General features: G+C 32.7%; 2 protein-coding genes across 2 annotated transcripts; one reads left to right on the forward strand and one right to left on the reverse strand.

The window, feature by feature from the left end:
• The first annotated feature begins 591 nt into the window (after nucleotides 1–591).
• LOC139097837 (protein snakeskin-like) lies at nucleotides 592–14,114 on the forward strand. Its single transcript, XM_070649787.1, has 3 exons — nucleotides 592–778; nucleotides 12,867–13,029; nucleotides 13,306–14,114. The coding sequence occupies exons 1-3, from the start codon at nucleotides 737–739 to the stop codon at nucleotides 13,506–13,508; spliced, it is 408 nt and encodes a 135-aa protein (XP_070505888.1). The 5' UTR covers nucleotides 592–736; the 3' UTR covers nucleotides 13,509–14,114.
• A 10-nt stretch (nucleotides 14,115–14,124) lies between these two features.
• Nucleotides 14,125–22,398, reverse strand: LOC139097836 (fatty acid synthase-like). Its single transcript, XM_070649786.1, has 6 exons — nucleotides 21,885–22,398; nucleotides 21,685–21,815; nucleotides 19,733–21,632; nucleotides 17,096–19,679; nucleotides 16,689–17,038; nucleotides 14,125–16,630 (listed from the first exon to the last, which is right to left on the reverse strand). Exons 1-6 carry the CDS (start codon nucleotides 22,295–22,297, stop codon nucleotides 14,890–14,892), a joined length of 7,119 nt encoding a protein of 2,372 aa, XP_070505887.1. The 5' UTR covers nucleotides 22,298–22,398; the 3' UTR covers nucleotides 14,125–14,889.
• Between the last annotated feature and the right edge of the window lie 2 nt (nucleotides 22,399–22,400).

Here is a 22,400-nt window from a genome sequence, read left to right on the forward strand (position 1 = left end):
TAAATAGAATATTTCCCCAAATAACAAAGCAATGTTCATTCAGTCGAATAGTTTACTGTGTGATGTAATCTTCAATTTTTTTTTGTAAAATAATAATAAGCAACAAGTCAGCAACAAGTCAGCCTTATCCAGTAAAGAATATCATGTAAATCGGAGTAGAATTTTGGCCACAAAGAAGAACTGAATTCGTTGAGATTAATAACAAACGCGTTCGTTTTACTCCACTTATGTCACGATTTCAGAATTTTATTGTTAAGTTGTAAGCTGTATTTAATTCATGACCTCATAACCTTCCACATACACACACAATATTTAATTAAATTTTGCATCTGACGCTATTAAATGATTTCATTAAGTTAATTTAAAAATATGTTGAATAAGACTATAATTAATGACATCATGATCAAGCCGGTAGAATATTGTTATTATTGTCAGGCATCTCACACCGGGTTGCATTTGTGTAAGTACACGACCTATACAGGCAACAAGTTACACGATTTATATAATAAAAATGAATTTAATATTCCTTTGTGTACATCATCGTCGAAGACGCTTTGGATTATACGTTTTTTACTATATACAAACGCAAATAAATGCACAGTCGAGTTTCGATATTCAACACGTTCGGACGCATTTGAAAAAGCTTCATCTCAAGTTTTGTGTTACAACAAGTGTCTTTGTACTTCAAAATAAAATTATTTTTTAATTGTTCATTTTCAAATAAAATTCAGCAAAAATGGGTTTGAGCAGATTATCAATCATCAAGTTCTTGGAATTGGTAAGTTAATTATAGTGAAAAAATAATTATAATTATAGCTTTGAATTGACTTAGTTTGTGCAGTTGGTGGTTTTATTTGAAAATATTTTGTGTAGGTTTTATGAACATTAAAGTAAATATTTTTTAAAAAATGTTTGAAAATTCAAAGAAGAAAATTTTTAAATAATTTTATTGGCAATTGCAAAAATAATTAAGTTTAGTGAAGGATGTGATGAGGAATTAAATTTTAATGTTCTCTTTGAAAAATAAGCTGTAGTTTTCTTTTGAGCTCGCAGTTTAATACAGTGCAGAGCTTGAAGTCGACGCGGATTTAATATGGAGCTTTAGGTAATTAGTTTAAAAGTCAAGACCAAAATTGAGATTTTTTAATTTTTTCTAAACTCAAAAAATTGTAAAAGCTGTAATTTTATTTGAAAATATTTTAAAAATTGTAAAAAATTTCAAATTTTTTTTTTAAAATATCGTCTGACCCTGGATTAAATTCTTTTTAATACTTTTGACAGCTTCTAATAAATAATTTGTATACCAAAGATTTTTAAAGCCTTTTAAGGTAATCGTTCATATAATTTAGGTTTAAATTTTGTCCCTGAAAATTAAGTATCAGTAATTTTTTCCGCTACCTACAGCTTCTAAGAATCGTCGATGCTGTCGGCTAATTTTAAGTATGATGTTTTCGAGATTTCTTCTAATATTTTTAACACATAAAAAAATAGATTTTGCTTAAAGGTTAAATAAAGGCGTTTGAATTACCAAGAATTGGTAAAACACAAAAAATTAATGTGATTTATGTCACATACTAAACATTATGCAATTTATTAAAAAGGCTCTATAAAACAAGTTTGGGTTTAATATCAAAGACCAAGATTTAAAAAATTTTAAGATTCATCTAAGCTAGGGTTTTTTGTATTCTTGGATTTAACGAATCTTCGAGATCGAGATCGAGAATGAGATTAAAAAGTCTTGATCTTAGTCCCTATGCACGCTATTTGACTATAAGGGAAAATTAATAATTTTAAATTTATTTAATTTACAGAAAAAAAATAATTCTAATCAAATTAAAATACCTATTGATTTTGAGAACTCTAATTACAATAAATTCTTTAAAAATCATACGTTTTAGATTACTTTATCAGTGTAATGAAAGTGTTATTCCCTTATGAGCAGTCATAAAATTTTATTGGCATTATCAATAGTGTAAATACTCATGCGATACGAAATTAGAAAATAATTCTCAAAAAATTCAATTTTTTTGAATTGTTTAAGGAAGAATTCCATTATAACCAATATGAACAGTTGAAATTAGATGCAATTTTGATTCGAGGTTGTTCAGGTTTGATGCTGTCTTTAACATGCGTTCATAGTACTATAATAGCCCTAAGGTACCATACAAGTATGCTTCTTGTCTCTTGGTGGGTCTGATAAAGCTACACTAGTCCACAGTAATGCACTTAGTAGCATAAAGTAGTAATCTTGTGTCCTACCGTACCGTATCAATACAAGACATATCGACTCCAGATTTCCGCATAATTATTGCCACAAAAATTTAAAATTTTTGTTCCAAAAATTCCTCTGGATTTTAATTCTTTAAATAAATAAAGCCTGACCTTGGCTAAGCCAAATATACGGAACAGATTTTCGCAAATACTTCAATCCATCAATTCTTCAACAGTGTGCTTCCAAGTGACTAACGCAATTCTTCCACACGTGCTGTGTATTTAAACGAAGCAATTCATTTAATGCGTCGCAATAACAATATTCACCCTTAAATGTATTTTTATAGCATAAAAGTCGTCGAAAGATATTTTAACGTCCCTAACATCGCATTTTCATCAACAAAAACTCTCACTCTCACTTTTACTATAGATATAATAGTAATGAATAAGGAAAATCGTAATATAAATGCAGAATATGCGGAGCCGTCTGGCTTTGCAAATTAAAAATCAATTTTTTTCTCATCCAACTTCAATTCCATTCCTTTTTTTATGGCTTTTCCATATAATTTGAGATATCTGTTCTTTAAATCCAATCGCTGGGAAATGTGAGATATATGATCTGATGTTTATTTTGAGCATGATTTGTGGTTTAAGAAGAAAAACTTTTGAAAAATTGCAATCTTCTGAAAATTTATTGACTTTTTTCTTCTGGATTTTGTCATTGAGTCATTGGTTGGATATTGACTGTCGATGGTACTAGAGGATGAGATTCGGTAGTTGACTCAAAACTCGAAGTTGACTAGAATTTTGCATGAAGTTTAGTCAACTCTAGTCAACTTCCCAATTAGAAGCTCAAATCAACTTCAACCTCTGCATTTCCAACAACCTTTAAAGCAACAACATTCAAATACCTTATCCATGCCATTCATGACCATCACCCAACACCTCATTACGTTACATCCTCTCATGTTTACATTCATAATTGGATCTAAACCTTTCAATAAAGGAAACTATATTTAATGCAAATTTTCTATACTATTAAATACTAACCATCCGGTGGAAATGTAAACACCAGTGTCGACTATATAAATTCAGAAAAGGCGCGAATAAACTGACATCATCGCCGTCAACAACACTTTTTTTTCTCGTTTCTCAGAAAATTTCGGTAGTTCATTCGATATTTTTGTTTTGCTTTCATTCTTTGCTGTATTTTGAGAATGTGTATGTAAATGAGTTTAAATAACACAAATGTTGGATTGGTTCCCGACCAGCACAATATGGTGAATTGCATTTGTTGCTGTAAAATTGTGTCGGAATCAGTTGTCTCACCGTCATCAGAATCACTTTGCGTCTGACCGTTATTACGGCGACTTAGCTGTACCCTACACATTGTGCTATTCGGGACGTTAACTTAAAAATAAACAGTAAGAAACTGAAAATTGATACCCTGAATAAAAAGAAATGTAAAGGACGGGTAAACAGCGCATACAAAATTACCATTTAGACCTATTGAATTTTCAATTAATGTTAAAAACTTTATGATTCAAAATTATTTTCACGCCTTTTTGTGTTCGATTTCTATAAAGTAATTGAAGTCTTGTTGATTCTATCAAAAAATATCTGTTTGTTAGTGAATTGGTGAGGAACTTACATACATACATTAAATGTAAAATGTTCTTTAAATAGAAATGAAAAGAAAATTGAAAAAAAAAAAAAAACCTTTGAGTTGCCTGTAATTTAATGATGAATGCTGGCTATTTACTCACTTCTTTTCTGTTAGTCAATATTTTTTGGATGTCATGAGAAATGTTTGGGATAGTTGATATGGAAAGGAGATGAATTTTATTAAGTTTTCAGAATAGATGAATCAGATTTGGGTTATTTTGGATGAGATATCTAATTAGTTTTGGGAATTTCTACTGATACTACTTGTATGACAATCTCCGAATTACTAAATAAGAAAATCAAACAAGCAGTATGACGAAGTCGACAGGATATCACTACTTTTAGTGGACAAATAACCGGTCATTAACAAAACCTTGACTTGACTTTAACTAGTTACAACGCATTTCTGTCCACTATGGTGCTTCACTCTAGTGATTGCAAGATATGAGGGTACCCAGAAAGATATGTGATGGCTTATTTGGGCTCATTTTCATAGTAAGTAATGCTGTCTGGATCATAATCTATGAATGATCTAAAAACAACCGAATCTCAGCACATCAGGACACAAATCATTGTCAAAAGATTTAATTACTAGGTTTGCATAATTTAAGTTTGAATCTCAAGTGACACAACATGACGAAGACGCTATAAAAGCATTCTTCACGACATTTTGATGACGGAATAGGTTGTGATGAAGTTCAAAATGCTGTGAAGTAGTTTTTGTCAGTCATCTAGACGTGGTGATGAAAGCTTTTGCAATGTCATCGTGATGATGTGTCACTCGGGTTAATACGCTGTATTTTTCATCTGTTCACACTTCTTTAGTTAACTATTTGCACTAAACCAGACAGCATTGCTTCCAAATTGTCTATTTCAATCACTCCCATAATCAAATAACTGATTACAACAATATTTTTTATCACTATTGCCAGTTTTGTAATTGATTGTGTCAAAAATAATATTTACTATCAAGAATCATCAAAAAATGTCTTGTCAAATATTTGTCTAAAAGGCAGTGCGGCATGTAAGATGTACAACAATCAGTTCCCTATATCAAACATGAATTGAATACACAACATGGGTGGGAATTCTTTTCAAAAATATGCGATAAATTATTTTTGCTGATCGTCAAGGTCGACAGATGTTTGAGATCTGATGGGAAAATATTGCATAATAGCTTTATAAATAGTAAATTGGGTCATCATGTGTTAATTGTTATGAATAAAGCTTCTTGCTAGATACAAAAGCTGCTGAACATCGCATTCCAGGCACGACATAAAGTAATTTATTTCGATTCCATTTTTTTTACGTAGTCGTGTACTTCCTTTAAGGTCTATAATTTTAAGAATTGACAATAAATGTAATTTGTTTCTTCTTCATTTGATGTTGTTGTTGTCGACAAATTGAACAGCACTTCTTATCATACTTAATCATATTAATAAAGCAATATGAACGATAAAAAGTATTTTTACTGATAAGACTATTCGATCATTCTCGTGAGACTACAAAGAAAATGTTTTTATGAAATGAGTTTTTTTTTTGATGCCATAAATTTTTGTGTTCATTACTATCATTGTGGCTTATGTGGTGTGGACTGGGAAGAATTGTAAATTTATGGGAATGAATGGGTTGAATCTTGGAATTACATGATTATAAATATTGAAATAGCTGCCAATGATGGAATTATTTAGAATGGTTTAATTTGTAAGAATGCACGTGTGCTGCATTTTTTATTGCATTCCTTGTTGCAAAATATGAGCTACAGTGAGCAGCATTATTCTACTTCGGCACACATCTGCTCTAGATATATTTCCGTCACGTTCCAAACAGGAATATTCCTTCAGGATGTTTTTGAAGATCAAATCCCCTCATAATCCATTCTTCAGTGTGCTATGCAAAACAGGTTGCCGCGATTGCATCACTGCCATAGCAACGAAATTAGAAAAATTCTAGATATGGAATGCACATTGCGATGTATAGATTATGGCTGTATATTTCATATGTGAACAAAATTCTATTTTGAATTGTTAATTATCTGAATTGTTTGTAATGCACTAAAATCGACTCCACGCTTATCAAGCAACTCATACTTTTAATTATATCGTAAAAATTTTGATTATTTACGATGCTTGAGATTTTGCTAGAACGGAACAGATTTTTTAGGGCTGCCAAGTGGCGACCAAGTGATGATTTTTATGGCAATTAACATGAAAACTGCAAATTGGACTCCATTTGACGGTCACTTGACTGACATGAAAAATTAGTACTGATCGGGTTTCAAACCAGATTGAAAGTAATGAAAATTGAAAGAAGTCAACCAATTTATAATTTATGTGACAGTGTCTGACCCTTACTTCCAGTCTTTAAAAATAAAATTTTATAGTTTGTCCCCACAACTGCTCAATTAATCTAGAGAAATAATTTAATCAAAATAGTGTCATGCATGTTTAAGCAATCTGTGTCTAGCAGATCAACAAGCATCTTCAACTCTATTTTTAGAACAAGATGATGATTTCATATTCATACGAAATGCATGTTATAATTTGAAACACTTTTCATTCAATATAACTGGTTGTTATCACACTGCATTGGCTGTCATGAGCTTAAAATAAAATCATGATGATTTTTGCGAAAAATACACTGACTTGTGTGATAACATTGCACTTAAAATTGTGGAATTTAGCGGAAATAATTGAAGTAAATTGAGATAATTTTTAAAGGCTGTAAATAATTGCTATTAAATGATTCACAGGCTTGTTATTTTGTTTACTGAATAGTTTGAGACTATTTACACATTATCGATCAATTATTGTAGACCTTTTGAAATAAATCAACTAGGAAATTAAACAATTTTGAAAAATGGAATTAATATTTTTTGATCGTTTAATTTATTTTGGCTTGTTAGTGTTTGTCCAGACAATTAATCAATTCAGACGCGTTGGTGCCTGACCGTGGTAATAAAATACTTTCATTTGTCTAAAATACTCCGAGCGACATAAATGAAGCATACTCCTTCTTAGAGCTTTCAAGGCTTCATCAAAGCTACTTTATCAACCCAAAATCAAAGCCGCCCTTATTTGGCAGCCATATGGATGTCACACAGATGAGGCACACGTGACGAAGCCTTCATTATTTGCGCCGCTCGGTAGAGTCAAGCCCAACAAAACCCACAATCATTTTTCACGCTCAAAATTCTACAACAATTTGTCACCAAAACATTCGGAAATATAATCGTATTTTTAATGTAATTCCTAGTAGCATTTCAAGATGATGTTATACTGCCGCATGACTCATATTCCGCCAAAAGGTATTCTACTTCACACAAAAATGTTTGTGTGATTTTAGCGGCGTAGTATTTTTAACTGTTTATACAATACTTAAAACTGAATGAATTAACACAATTATAGTAATTTTCATTGGCTGTAGAGATGTTAAAAAACGCGTATTTCGGAAGCATGTACCTTGACATTGACATTCTCGAAAGAGATTTTTTTTGTCATGTTTTTGTTGAAGATTCTTGAAATCATAAGCTTATTATTTATCAAAACATACATAAATTAAGTGAGAAGGTTGGAGTTGTATTGTTCTTTATAAATATAGTTCCTTCTTGCCTCAAGTGCCTAGGTCCTTGAATCAAAATAATTATTAAATCAAATTAATTTCAAATTCATATTTTCTTGTGTTAATTGTCTCAGATGCTTCCTGAAACAGGCTCTATTGCTGGCTTCCGCTTGCTTAGTTCCAATATCAAATGCAATATTGTCTCTGTCATCATATAAAACATATTGATGAATATGATAGGAGTATCCAGGAGATTAGTGTTAAATCCCTCGATTTTAGACAAGACTCATCAATTTCTTGGCTCCAAACCCAACCTCCCTTATCCAAAATTCTTGCGTTCCATATCCAAAAACTATTGACTAATCCCCTGATTAATCTACAAATGTGTTCTATGTTATGGCTACATATAAACACTTTTTAGGTAAAATACATTCCATCCATCTATATTCATCTCAAATTTTTGCATTAATCATCAGACGTAGTTTATTTTAAGGAATTATAAAGCAAATAAATGAATTGAATATAATGAGAAATGATGTCATTTTTTGCTAAATGATATTACATATTTGAACAGCAGTAATGTATATTTTTAATACAATGAATGAATCAAAATATGTGAATTGTCAGATTAGGGAATATTTCTGAGGATTTAACGTTTAGGGAGGAGGAGAGTTTAAAATTTGGCTAATTGCCGTTAATTGGTGTACATTTTGGTGTGTCTATTTGTTACAAAACGTTATAGTATGGAAAGGACAGGCGGAGGGGTTCAAAACACTATATCCAACTGTTACGTAATTTTCGAACGTCCCCATAACTGAAAAAATTATGAATTTAGATAAACTTTAATTATGATGAATTCTAAAATGATATGTCACTTAAGTCCAGTCACTAACCCACTATACACTCTTTTTTATGCCTAATTTTCATTACTGTACCAAAACAAAGCATTCAGAAAATATTAAATCTATGTTTTTTCATTTATCAGCGACACTGAAATTTCTGCTTACTTATATTAAATTCAAAAAACATGTAAACTTGCAGTATTTATTGCAAAAAGCACTGACAATGGAATAAAATGTCAGTATTGATGTTGTGAATAATAAATTTAATTGCTTTCTATTTGTTACCATGAATAATCAATACAATAATTATTAGCCTGGGTGAAAGTGCATTACAGTCGCAATGAATCACTGATAAATAAAAAAATGGGTAGTGATAAGTAATAGTCTTTATCATAACTGAGTAGCATATTTGGTTGATTGGTGCAATTGATAATGAATTTGCTGATAGTGATTCAGTCGTGGGCAACTTCTGTGTCTCCAAAAATGTGAAATCACGACATCAAATGTATGCCATATGCGGTTTCGATCGAGGCATACAACCCAGGTGTGCCACGAAAGATAAAAGGTTGCCCACCACTGCACTAATCAGTGGCTTTGGTTACTCAACACCTAAGTGGTTTGGATTGAATCAATTAATATCTAAAAAGCACTTGAGAGCTACATCATCGAGAGCTACTTGATAAAAATAATCAAATTTGTCAATTAACTGCTACTTTCCCTAACAGACAATGAGCATATTAACCTAAATGAATGATTTCATCTCAATATTCGGCTATAATCACTCTTGGCTGGTTAAACAGATCAATTGTGATCCATGACTTCCCTCAGGTGTTACCTAGCAATGGCTCTATCGCTGGCGTACATTTGCCAATTTTCAATTCCAGGTGCAACACTACCTCAATCGACAACTTCCTTCAAAGAGTTCTTTTGTAGTCCTTGAGCTCTTTTACCATCCAGATAGCGGCTAAAGTCAATCAATAGAAACAAGTATACTCCATTTTGTGAGTATTCTCATGAACATGCTCCTTGTTCGTTCAGATAAACTTAAAGTACCACTTGGTGCCACCTCGTCATCTTGATGACATCATTTAAATATGTTCCGACCGAGACAAAGCAGCGTCAATATTTTGATTATTAATTTTTTGCATGCATTCAGTTCTGTTAATGATTAACGATACATTGACTCAAATTTCATTAATTCCCAACAGATGTGAGAATTTTTTTATGTGATTAATTCATTATTTGACAAATATCCGCTTCCAATATTCCATGATCCATGTGCATTCGCAAAAATTCCCATGCTTATTTTTATGAATGAACTTAACACTTAACAAAAAATTTTAATTTAATGTTTTCGTCACGAACTCATATACGGCAAGGATGAAGTCGTCACTTTTTTTGCTGCCGGCATCGTATATTACAAACAATTAATCATTTTTGTGAGAATATCGCATCTCGAAAAAGGCCAATCAAACAATTAATTCCGATAATTGAATGCCGTCTTTATATGGCAATGGAATCATAAAAGTGCATGGAACTTTTGCTTTCGATCAAAACTATATTTTTTGTGTGTACGGAAGAAGAAGTTCATTGAAAAAACAGTCTATTCTTCAGGTATAAAAATGAGGAAATTTTATGCGATTTTATAGGCCATCGTGGCTACAAATACAATTGAGATTGAGTCATCGCACATTGAAGCTTACGAAAACACACAATATTCATTCTATAAAGGCACTCGAGGACGCAAAATATAAAATCAACAAGAATGAGATCATTATTTAAGTTTTATTAATAGACTTAATTCTACTTTGTGTGGTGATTAATTATTCACAATAAATTTCACATCATGATATGTGGTGTCATCGAAAAAGAGGCAAGACCTCGCCCAATGTGTGAAGTATATAGTTTATTTATTCCAATTTGGTAGAATGTTAAAATGGAATTTTAATGGCAGAGAATTGTAGTTTTGAAGCAGGGGTTGAAGTTGATCACATTTTTTCAATAAATTTCTTGATCGATTAAAAAAATTCAATGAAAAATTTGTCGATCAAAAATCGATAAAAAATTTATCGTAAAAATTTATCGATAAATTTATCGAAACATTTTTTTTTATCGAAAAATTTATTTTTTAGGGTAAAAAATATAATTTCTTGCGTTATATAATTTCTTGCGCGAACAAATTTCCAGAAAAAATAATTATTTTTCTGCAGTGACAATTTTAAATCTTTATATCTTCTAAACAATAAACTCTGCTGACACCAAAATCGGTTAAAAAAAATTCGAATTCAGTGAATTTTCATATTCCGTAAGAGAAATATTTTTAGTATGCTCCGTTGCTTCAAAAATCGATCATTTATACTGAATATAATTTCTTGCGCAAAAGAATATAATTTCTTGCGCAAATTTGGACAAGTAGGCGATTAATTTTGACGACACAAAATATCAATTTTTTGATTAATTACCCTCCTTTACGACGTTGTCTTCCTTCCAAACGGTTTGAGTATGCTTCTTGATCATTTTAAAATATTTCTGAAATTGAAAATGCGAAAAAATGATCACAACAAAATTTTTTTGTGTTAGCCTACTTGTCCAAAATTACACACGAAAATTTGAAAATTTTGTTTTGGTAATTTTTTCGCGTTTACAACCTCTGAAATATTTTTAAAATAATCAAGAAGCATCCTCAAACCATTTGGAAGCAAAACAACGTCAGAAAGAAGGGTAAATCGTCCGAAAATTCAAGTTTTGTGTTGTCAAAATCAATCGCCTACTTGTCCAAAATTGCGCAAGAAATTATATTTTTTTGCGCAAGAAATTATATTTTTTGCGCAAGAAATTATATACAGTATAAATGATCGATTTTTGAAGCAATGGAGCATCCTAAAAATATTTTTTCACTGAATCTGAAAATTCACTGAATTCGTATTTTTTAAAACATTGTTTGGTAAAATTAATGCTTCCGTTCAAAAGTTATGAGCATTTAAAAATTTCAACTGCATTTTGCGCAAGAAATTATATTTTTTACCCTACAGAAAAATTTCTTTGTTTACAATTTTTTACGAAAAAATTATTTTAATTAAATTAAATAAAAAGTTTAGTTAATTTGGACATAAAAGAAGACTCAGAAACCTTAATGGAACAATATTAATGGAGACAATTGAGAAGTAATAAGGAAAACATGAAATTAATTAGAATTTTATGGAAAAAGGGAAAATTTGCTGATTCGGAGAATTTTTACTGTAACTAAAGGCTGAAGATGGAATAAAACAGGCTAAGTAAGCATAATTAATTGAATAATACAAGACCTTATCAATATAAAAGTGATTTTGTGCAGAAATTCTGCCATTTTGGGATATCTGTTGGGCTGTATTTAATTTATATATCAACTAAAGCCAAAAAACTACTCCAAAAAAGATGTAGCCTTGTAAAATTCTCCATTTCATGTTCATACAGTTGAAAAATTTTCAGTAAATTCTTTGTCGATCAATAAATTTTTCATGTAAATTTTAATCGACAAATTTTCAACTTGGATTGTTGATGAAAAATTTGTCGAAAAAATTTTCAACGAATATTTTTGATCGATAAATTTTTCGGTAATTTTTTTTTCAAATTTTAACCGTTATTTTTTATCGATCAAGTCGACTTCAATCCCTGTTTTGAAGGTTCATAAACAATAAACTGAATTTGAATATTTTTAATTAAATTTGTTAAAGCTGCTTTGAAAAAAAAATGGATTTTAATTGGAAGGGTCAGATCAGATGCAGATTAGTAAAGATGGGTATTTGGAAGGGGATTTAATGCGGGGAGGACACTAATGCTGATGATTATTTCGAAAAGGAATCAACTCAAGAAAGGGTTTGAATTGGGCATCAATGCAGAAGTTTATATGGAAGGAAAAGTATATGATACTTATATCAGTGCATAGGGGTATTTGAAGGGATATTTTGTATTTGGCAGTTAAAGCTAAGGCTTCTAGAGCTTTTAAATTCCTGGCTGAATCTTAAAAGATTTAAACTTTTATTTTTACGACAAACTTACAAGCATATTTTAAGAAGCACAATACTAAAGATCTTCAATTAATCTTAGCAAATCTCCAAACCAGAAGCACGGTCCTTAAAGAACTTCATTCTGCATCTCTGTGTCAAAAATTAATAACATTTAATTTTCACATACTTAATATGTTAATAAATATTGAACTTGAAGCTGATGAATGTTTGAATGCGTGATGAAAATGTAAAGAATTGCTTTCAGTGAGTAATGATCAGAAACAGAAAACCAATCAAATGTTTGAGAGCAAAAACATTTGAATTTTAAAAAGCCGTTAAGTAAAATTGCCATTTCCTTTATAAATGTTTACGAAATTGCTTAATGCCTTCCGTTTTAGCTGCGAAAAGAATTTCCAGTCACTCAAAAAAATCATAAATTTGTTAACTAAATTAAACAAATTATTCATGATTAGCCGGACCTCACTATCTAATTTGGATCCATATTTTCAGCCAACGCAAAAATTTAAGTCAATTAAGAATGCTATTCATCAACAATATGATCTTGAGATGACCATTTAATTTATATTTTCTCTATTTTTAGTTGGTAACATTATCATGTGTGGGCTTGCACTACAATTCCATGGGCGAAAGTTCTGATTTACATACCATTATGCTTATTAATGGAACCTTTGTTGGATTTTCGATTATTTTGATCGGTTTGTTTGCTGGATATATGATGAACACACCAATCAACAAGAGAATTGGTAAGTTGAATGAAAATTGAGTCTGGAATCATACTGAACAGCATAATCAGGCAACGACAGGCAAAGAGACCGCATTTTAGGTACCGTAGTGAACTTTCTGTACCATGAATTCTTGCTCTTTGCCTGTTAGGGTCCGCTAGGTACCGGCACATCGCCGTATTACCAAGACGCGAAGTTGCCCTGATGTGCCTTTAACAGCTGATTCCGACTCATTTTTAAGGCTGTATAAAACGCTCAGGTATAAAAATACTAAAAATTTCCAAATTTTTTTTTCAGATCTCTTCTTCTCATTGGTTGGATGTGCCATGTTCATCACATCAGGTGTCTTAATCATTCAATTCTGGAACGATTCAGTTGGCGGTAAAGTTATTGGATGGGCATCAAGTGACCGAAAGAATCTTGGAATCACAAAGGGTTCATTGTCCATTGTCAACGGAATTCTCTTCCTTGTTGATGTTGTCTTCACATTTAGAGATTAAGAAGTATAAAATTAATGTGTGTGCCTTTTTTGCAATATTGCTGCCTTCAAATGCACTCATGAATCTCATATGCTTCGCATCTATTTCCCCAAAATTTTTGATAAATGCTTTAATTGCTTCTTTTTTAAAGTTTGTTTAATTTCATTTCATATATTCTCCTTAACAGGCAATGAGCATGCTTTTATGGTACAGAATGACCATTACGGTACCTAAAAGCAGTTCATTTGCCTGTTAGGGTCTCTCAACTTTTTAAATTCATTAAATATTTTTATAAATCATATTTTTGTACTTCTATACCTTGAATGATGAAATATAAGATTCTAGACATTACCAAAAAAAACAAACAAACAAACATACAATCCAGCAACACTCAAAGCACTACGAAGCTTACAAAAAATCGTCATTTAAATTTTTGTTTTTCGTAACATTTACTTGCATATTTGAAAGACACAAATTGAATATGAAATAGACATAATATTTACAGAACAAAAGAATAAAAAACCATAATAATTATAATGAAATATTAATGTTCAAAAGAGTAATTTTATCAGTGTGTAACAATAATAAGAAAGTGAAATAAAAAAACTATAAAAAAATTAAAAAAAATTGTTGAAAATTTTAAATTTTCTAGAAAAAGTTTGACGGGAAATTTGATGATTTTATTTTAGTATCTTTAGTTTTATACTCTAAATTATGAAGCTCACCCGATCAGCACATGTTGAATAGTTGTTATTATCGTACTGAGAACCAAGTGGCAGGAGGGTAACAAAAATTCTGTTCATTATTAATGAAAGTGGCAAGTCATTGGCAAAAACAATTAAAAATGCCAACTATGTAGCAGTCACTTGGTTCTAAGTAAACTGCCACCTTGTAGCCGTGGTGGGAATATTAAAATATTAGCCGATCGGGTCATGATCATCCCTATGAGTATCCTCATGAACACGATTAGCCATATAATTTTATAATACTAAGAATAATACCCAAGTGGAACAAGTCAGGCTGTAATTGGTCGACCTTATGTCTTGTTAAACACTTGACATTTGTAGAAATCTGTCCAAAATTAACAGATTTGTTTAACTTTCTTTGAAATTTCAAATTTATAACAAGACATAAGTTCGACCAATTACAGCCTGGTCTCCTTAGAGTTTGTTTAAGTTATGTCTGTTTGGAATACCCGAATAACACGAGACGAAAAATGGCAGGAAATATTGTGTCAAGTTAATTTGAGTCTGGCTTGAGAATGATTTTTACAAAATCTGACCTCAGACTTGACTCACCTCGGCCTGACACTGAATTTTTGGCCATTTCTACATGTGCCATGTGCTTTGTAAATACTACTAAATTTTCTAAGATTTATCTATTTAGTTTTCATAATTAGCATCTATCTACTCCAATTAATTACCACTTGCTTAATAAAAAGTGCTAATTCTGGATTTTCGAGAATTGTTACATGATCACCAGAAATAAGCTTTACAAAAACCTCTTCTGCTGAGAAATTGGACAGTCCATAATCATTTGGAAGTCCTTTGACGGAAGATTTAGTTGGCTTGATTAGAGAAATTTTAGTTGTTTCCAAAACAGGAAAATCTTCATTTTTAGCTTCAAGTGCAATTTTTTGTCGATTGACATACGATGATGACACATAGTTCATCAATACTTCATATGTTACAGGTATTTTATCTTTAGATGCTGATATCATTTCCTTAAATCTTCCTTCCCAGCTTTTATGACTTTCAAATGCTGATTTTGACACCTTTGCATCTACATATTTCTGATAAAACTTAAAAAGTATCATTGATGTGTAGTTCCTGACGTCTGTAAAATTCTCCTCATGGAAGCTCTGAGACGCAAATTTACTACAAAATTCAGGCGATCCATCAAGTTGAATAATTTGTCCTGACTTTCCATTTTGTTCAAGTAAGCTCGCGATTTTTAAAGTCAATAAAGCACCAAATGAATGTCCAATGAGTATGAAATTATTAGCATCAGAGTAAAGATTGAGGACATCATGTGCTATGAAGTCTATAATCTCAGCAATGTCCTTACACTCACTTGTATTAACGAGCTGCAAAATATATGCTGCACAATCCATTTCCTTAGCAATATCGCGATAAACTTTTGAAGCATATCCATTAAGTCCAGGAATTATCAAAATTTTTGTCTTTGAATTTTGAGAATCATTTGCCTTTACAATAGTCTCTGATGTGACCAAGTTGACAGTATTTACATCAATCACATCCTCCATCAAAATTGACATCCATTTGGCCTTGTCTGCTGAACTTATTTCATCATCAATATTAGCAGGAACTGAATTTTCCTGCAATGTTTTCGAACCCTTTGTTGAAACACGCTTTTCCAGCTGATTAAGTGATAAGGAACGTAGTTCCTGAGATGTCAAAGAAAGTTCAAATTCACGCTCAATTATTTGCTGTATTTCAACTCCCGTCAATGAGTCTATGCCTAACTGTGTCAGTGTCGAGTCCATTGACACTGACTTTCTGTCTCGGATTCCCATGATCTTTAAAATCATGTCAATGATATTGCGCTTCTTTGTGTCATTTGATTTCTTATCAGCAACAATCATGCTAGACACTATTGGGTCTTCTACTGTGAGTAGAACATCCAGAACTTCCAAACATGAATAAATTGACTGCAGAAGAGTCCCGCCAACGTCTTTATTCATATTGGCCAACTGGAAGTCAGCAAGCATTCCAACATCACCAATGGCACCCCATTGAATAGCTTTTCCTGGCAATCCATCACGATGTCTATCCTCTATTATCCTTTCCATGACTGAATTCGCCATGCCGTAATTACTTTGACCAGCATTACCACGACCACATGCAACACTTGAAAATACAACAAATTGTTTGAGAGTTGGACATACAACTCTGGATACTTTGTCCAAATATTTAGTTCCAAGTGCTTTCGGTGCCATAGCTTCATGAAACATTTTCTCAGTTAAATTTTCGAAGATGCCGTCTCTTAAAACTCCAGCAAGATTAAAAATGGCACAAAGAGGGCCAAGAGATAAAGCTTGTTGGAATAATTCATAACATCCACCTTGTGTAGTGATATCTGATGTGGAAACTATCAAATTTACTCCATATGATTTCCAGAGCCTTAAAGATGAGAAATTATTAATAAAAAACTAAAAATAATCTAAAAATTCTAACTTACTTAAGTTTCAAAGCCTGATGTGAATTCCTGACTCCATGACTTGAGTTCAGAACAAGCTTTGTACATTCTCTGGATATCAGCCATCCCGACAGTTCAATTCCAAAACCTCCAAGACCACCAACAATTATGACAGACTCATTGGCGTCGCAATAGAAACGATTAGAAACACTTAAGGGCAATGAACTTTCATCGTGTTCAGATTGCCTAATTTTTAGGAGAACTTTTCCAATGTGCTTTCCATTGGCCATGAATCTGAATGCATCTTCAATTTTGTTTGCATCAAAAACTGTTGAATTCAATGGTTTGATGATTCCAGACTTAATGTCTTTTTCAACAAGATTATACACAAACTAGGAATATGATAAGTAGGTAAAATAGAAGAACAAGTAATATTGATGTAAAATTACCTGCATATCATCAGAATCTGCATCTAGATCATCGAAAATGACTGCCTTAATTGTGATTCTCTTGCTCAAAAATCTCATGTCAAGGTTTGTTCCCATTTGAATGTCATACTTTCCAATTTCTAGAAATACTCCATCAATTCCTAGACAGCGAATTGATGCCTTCAGTTTGTCACCAGACAATGAGTTCAGGACATAGTCAACACCTTTGCCTGCTGTATTTTCAAGAACCATTTTCTCAAAAGTTGTATTTCGTGAATTTCCAATATTTTCAGGTTTCAGCTTTGGAAATCTTTTCAGCAGGAAATTCTTCTTTTCTTCAGTGCTGACAGTTGTAAAGACTTCTAGTCCATATGCAAATGCAACTTCAATTGCAGCTTGTCCAACTCCACCACTTCCAGAATGAATCAAGATCTTCTTTCCAGCTTTAATTGTTGTTGTGTTGAAGAATGCAAAATAGACTGTGAAATAAACAAGTGGAACTGTTGCTGCTTCTTCCAATGTCCATGAATCGGGCACTTTCCACAAAATTGCTTTGTTTGCATCATAATGAGTAGCTAAAGCACCAGCATTGACTCCAATTCCCATCACTCTTTCACCATTTCTTCTAATTCCTGAGAATTCGAATCCCATAAAGCTTTCACGTGCTACTGCTTCTTTAGTCGTTTCACTTATTCGACCAAGTGCTAACATTACATCCTTGAAATTGAGTGAGGAATATTGAATTTTTACCAAATTAACATCAGGATTCTCTGTGTTAAGTGGTCCTTGTAGCCATGATAATGTTGATAAATCTCCCCTAATGAGACAGTTTGCATAATAATGTGATGATTTAGGTGACAGTTCCATAATGTTTGGAATATTAAAATATCTGTAGCTTCCCCATTTTCCATCATTAAAGACGTTAACTGCATGGTTGAGACCTAGTTGCTCTTTGTAGAATTTGTGGTTGATATCAAAAGCTTTAGGAGCATTCCATGTGTCGATGATGAAGAAACATTTTAGTTTATCCAGAAATTCTAGTCTAAGGCACTTAAAGAATCCTAAAATTCCAGATGGCTTCTTGTTGTAAGCAATTAAAATTGTTTGGGATTTTTTGAGTGAATTTTTGAGGGCTTCAAGCCAATCCTCGACATTTGGAGTTATTTCGATTACTTCAAAGTTGTTTGGCACTATTATGTCTTCCTTAAGCCTTATAATGTGGAGTATTTCATCAGATGTGTGAATTTTAGCAATAATCCTGAAGTCTTCAAGAAAGTCATTCGAATAATCTTTATCTTCTCTTGAGACAATACAGCCATTATTATTCATGATTGACTTAATCTCATCTAATGCCTTTATATCTCCAATAAATTTGTTTTTGATCAGCAGATCGACTCCTCTAAATGACGACAGTTCTTCAGTGCTTATATTGACTCCTTTGAGATAAAGGTTACTTCTGGAAGTGACCAATGTTATATCAGCCGTGACTTGTGGCATTTCACTAACTGCCTTCTGCAGGTGCTCACTTAGTAGTTTATTTTCATCATATTTGCTATCACTAATCTCTAATATTGAAAATCTAGTTTGTGATGAATTCTCAGCAATCATTTGTACAATAAGCTTTGCAGCACAATCCAATGTCATTTTCTCCTCTGAGAAATATGGAACGAATTTGCTAACTTCTAGTGTTGGCTGATTTGTCCTTCTTCTGTTAACAACTTGAACGGTTTTTCCATGAAGCTCAATGCCACCGGCTCTGACAATTTCACGATATGGACAGACTGCTACGTCGAATATTATGTCAGTGCTATCGTTTTCCTTCATTTCCTTAACTTTCTCATCGACCATTTTATAATGCAATATTGGATCAATCACAAATTTTCGAATTCTTGTCGGCAATCCCATTTCCTTCATCAGCAGTGCTCTTTTGTTATTGAAATGTGTTACTGTATCTAGGAATGTTGTCCAATTATTCATCCATTTAATTTTACCTTGTAGACCACTTTCATGCATTTCTGTGACTCCTTTGAATGGGCCAAAGTAGATAAATCCACAAAGACGCATTTCATGGTAAATGCCTTCTTGTGAAAGTATCTCGTCCTTAAAGCTTTGAGGCTTAATTTCAGACATTTCAATGTCATCAACTTTCTTGATAAATCCATGAGCAATTGCTGAATTTCCTTCGATTACTTCGAATCTTCCAGTTCCACGGTGAATTGAGATTGTAATTAGGACATCCTGATCCTTGATTAATGGTAAAGCTTCTAAGAAATGAACATCCTCAAACACGACTTTTACTTCTTCATAGTGAATTCCAATCATGTATGAGTAAGTTTCCCATACGAGGTAAATCCAACCTGTTGCCGGAAACAGCACACGACCGTCAACAATGTGCCCTTGAAGGAACTCATACTGCTTATCACTAATATTAATTACGATGTTTCTTCTTTCGTAGCTATTGTAGGAATCGTGATAAGGAACAAAATGATCCTCATCATGATTCCACTTGATCACAGGTGAAATCATTGGAGTTCCTCTTGAAACTGGAAAGTTGACTGGTGGATATAACTTTGATATGTCCATATCAACTCCAGATTGGAATATCCTGTGAAATAAACAATTTATTAAGTATCAAAGTTATCTGAAGGCTGTACTCACTTTCCAAGAGCTTCCTTAAAAACTTCCACTCCATCTTTACATTTTCTTTGTGCCAAACTCATATAGATGCCTTCCTTTATGTTTCTCATTAAAATTGATTTCATCAATCCATGAGGAGCAACTTCGATCAAAAAAGAGTTCTTGGGTATCAACACTGTGGCCTCTTGGAAGAGAACTGGATTGAGTAAATTTCCCACGTGATACTCAGCTGATGACAATTTTGTTACATCTTCAGTCCACCTTTCTTCTGGGAAAGATGAGCTAAGCCATTTTTTGGATCGCTGCTTCGGTTCCTTGATTATTTCTTTCAACTTATGTTTTAGCTTATTACCAATTTCAACAATGTAACGACTGTGTAGTGGAATTTCCGAACATGCAACCTCCTTTGTGAAAATTTTATCTTCCTTCAATTTTCGAACGAACGCATTGACACTCTCGAAAGGTCCACTAATTGTACTTGAGTCTTCGCCATTATGGCAAGCTATGTCTATATCCTCAGGTAAGATTTCCTTTAACTCTAAATGATTCATTCCAACTGCAGCCATTGCACCTCGAATATGATCCGTCTCACAACAAGCTTTACCACGAGCATAAGCTGCCAATATTGTCTCTTCAGCTGTGAAACATTTGTCAGCATAGGCACAACCAAGTTCTCCAACTGAATGTCCAATAATATAACCAGGAACAATATTCAATGCTTTAAGAATGTCAGTGAGTGCAATTTCAATTGCAACAATTCCAACATATGAATGCAAGACATTACTGAATGTGTCCTCGTCACTTGATGTTATGATGTTCTTCAAGTCGATTCCTTTATTCATCAATATGTCATGACATTTCTCAATTGATTGTGCAAACAGTGGAATTTTCATCAAGTCTCTTCCCATTTCAAGCCATTGACTTCCGATGCCACTGTATACAAACACAACTGGACGTCGTGATCCATTGAAATATTGAATATTTTGCTTCACACAAACTGCTTTGCCTTCTGTTTTGTCATTAACGAACATTCCATATCCACGATAAGTATTGGCACTTGTTGTCTGTATTTGAGAATTTTGAAGAAGTGCAATGTGTTCAGCATCAAGTGGACGTTGAGTGATGTCATCAAAAATTGCATTTATTGCAGCTTCTATTCTGCCTGACCACAACAACATTCTTCCTAGATCATCATCAGGAACACCAGAATTTGACTTGACTTTTGGATTTCCTCTAAATAAAGAATGTGCATTGCCACCTCCAAGACCGAAAGAATTCATTGCAATAAATTCACTGTCAAGGTTCTCAACTTCCGTTGCTACTTTAATTCGACCTTCAGAAAATGCAGCAACATCAGATCGAGGTGATTTTAAGTTGATATTTGGTGGAAATTGCTGATTTTCAAACGACAAAATAATTTTTGCCATCGATGCCATTCCTGATGCCGCTTCTGCATGTCCCATATTTGACTTCACACTTCCGATCGTTAAAGTTTTGGATCTTCCAGTTCGTTTGGCAAAAACTTCATCAATAGCAGCAAGCTCTTCAGGATCACCAAGTTTAGTTCCAGTTGCATGTGCTTCAACAAAATTAACATTTGCAGGATCTAGCTTGATGGTTTGATAGAAATTTTCAATCAGTTGTTGCTGCATGATTTTCGATGGAAATGAAGCTCCTTCCTTTTTGAAGCCATCATTATTGGAACTACTGTACACAACATTTGTATATATACGCTTCGAATCTTTGCGTTTCTGCAGAAACATGATACAAATCGATTCAGATCGAGTGAAGCCACTTGCTTCTTCATCAAATGGTCGAGAGATGCCGTCTTTTGATAGAATTCCTAGTTTTGTATATTCAAGTGTCGATCCGCAATTTAAGATTATTTGAGAGCCTCCAACAAGTGCAGAATCACAAACACCTGTTTAAAGGATTTCAGTAAATGAGTCATAAAAATAGTGGAAAAACTCTACCTGATTCTATATATCGATATGCGGTATCAAGTGCATATGCAGAACTTGAGCATGCTGTATCGATTGTAATTGATGGCCCACACAAGCCAAGAACATAAGAAATTCGATTAGCGTAACAAAAGCCAGCACTCCTATACCATAAATGAAAAAAATTTTATTTAGCTGTAAATTACGTATTGTGCCTTATCAGTTTTGTTTACCCTAAAATACCGTATCCATCTTTCGGTGGTATTCGATGAAGGAAAGCATCTCTGGCATCTGACATACTCCAACCAATGAATACTCCAGTTTTACTTCCGATTAATGATTGAGGTGACACTCCAGCATCCAAAATCGACTCATAAGCATGTTCAAGTAAAATTCTCATTTGAGGATCAGTCCAATCAGCATGTTTGTTCAAGGTGGAGAAGAATGAAGCATCAAACTTTTCTAAATTATGAATTTTCCCAAAACGTCGAGGAACTTCTTTAAGATAATGCTTCCATCGGCTTTCATCTTCAGTAATCATGTCGACTTTATTGTATAAATTGTACTCGAATTCTCTTAAGTTTTTTGAGCTTGGAAACCTTCCTGATACCCCAGAAATCACAATGTCATTGTCATTGATTTCCATAATTATGGAATTAAATTGTTGTATATAAAAGAATTAAGGCTTAAGCAATTTTTGAAATGAAAGGCTTTGATTATTATTTCAGCTATAATTGTTATACTTTATT

The sequence above is a fragment of the Chironomus tepperi genome, unplaced genomic scaffold (assembly GCF_022539635.2).
Source record: "Chironomus tepperi strain 1889 unplaced genomic scaffold, CSIRO-AGI_Ctep_v1 contig_440, whole genome shotgun sequence".
Lineage (NCBI taxonomy): Eukaryota > Metazoa > Arthropoda > Insecta > Diptera > Chironomidae > Chironomus > Chironomus tepperi.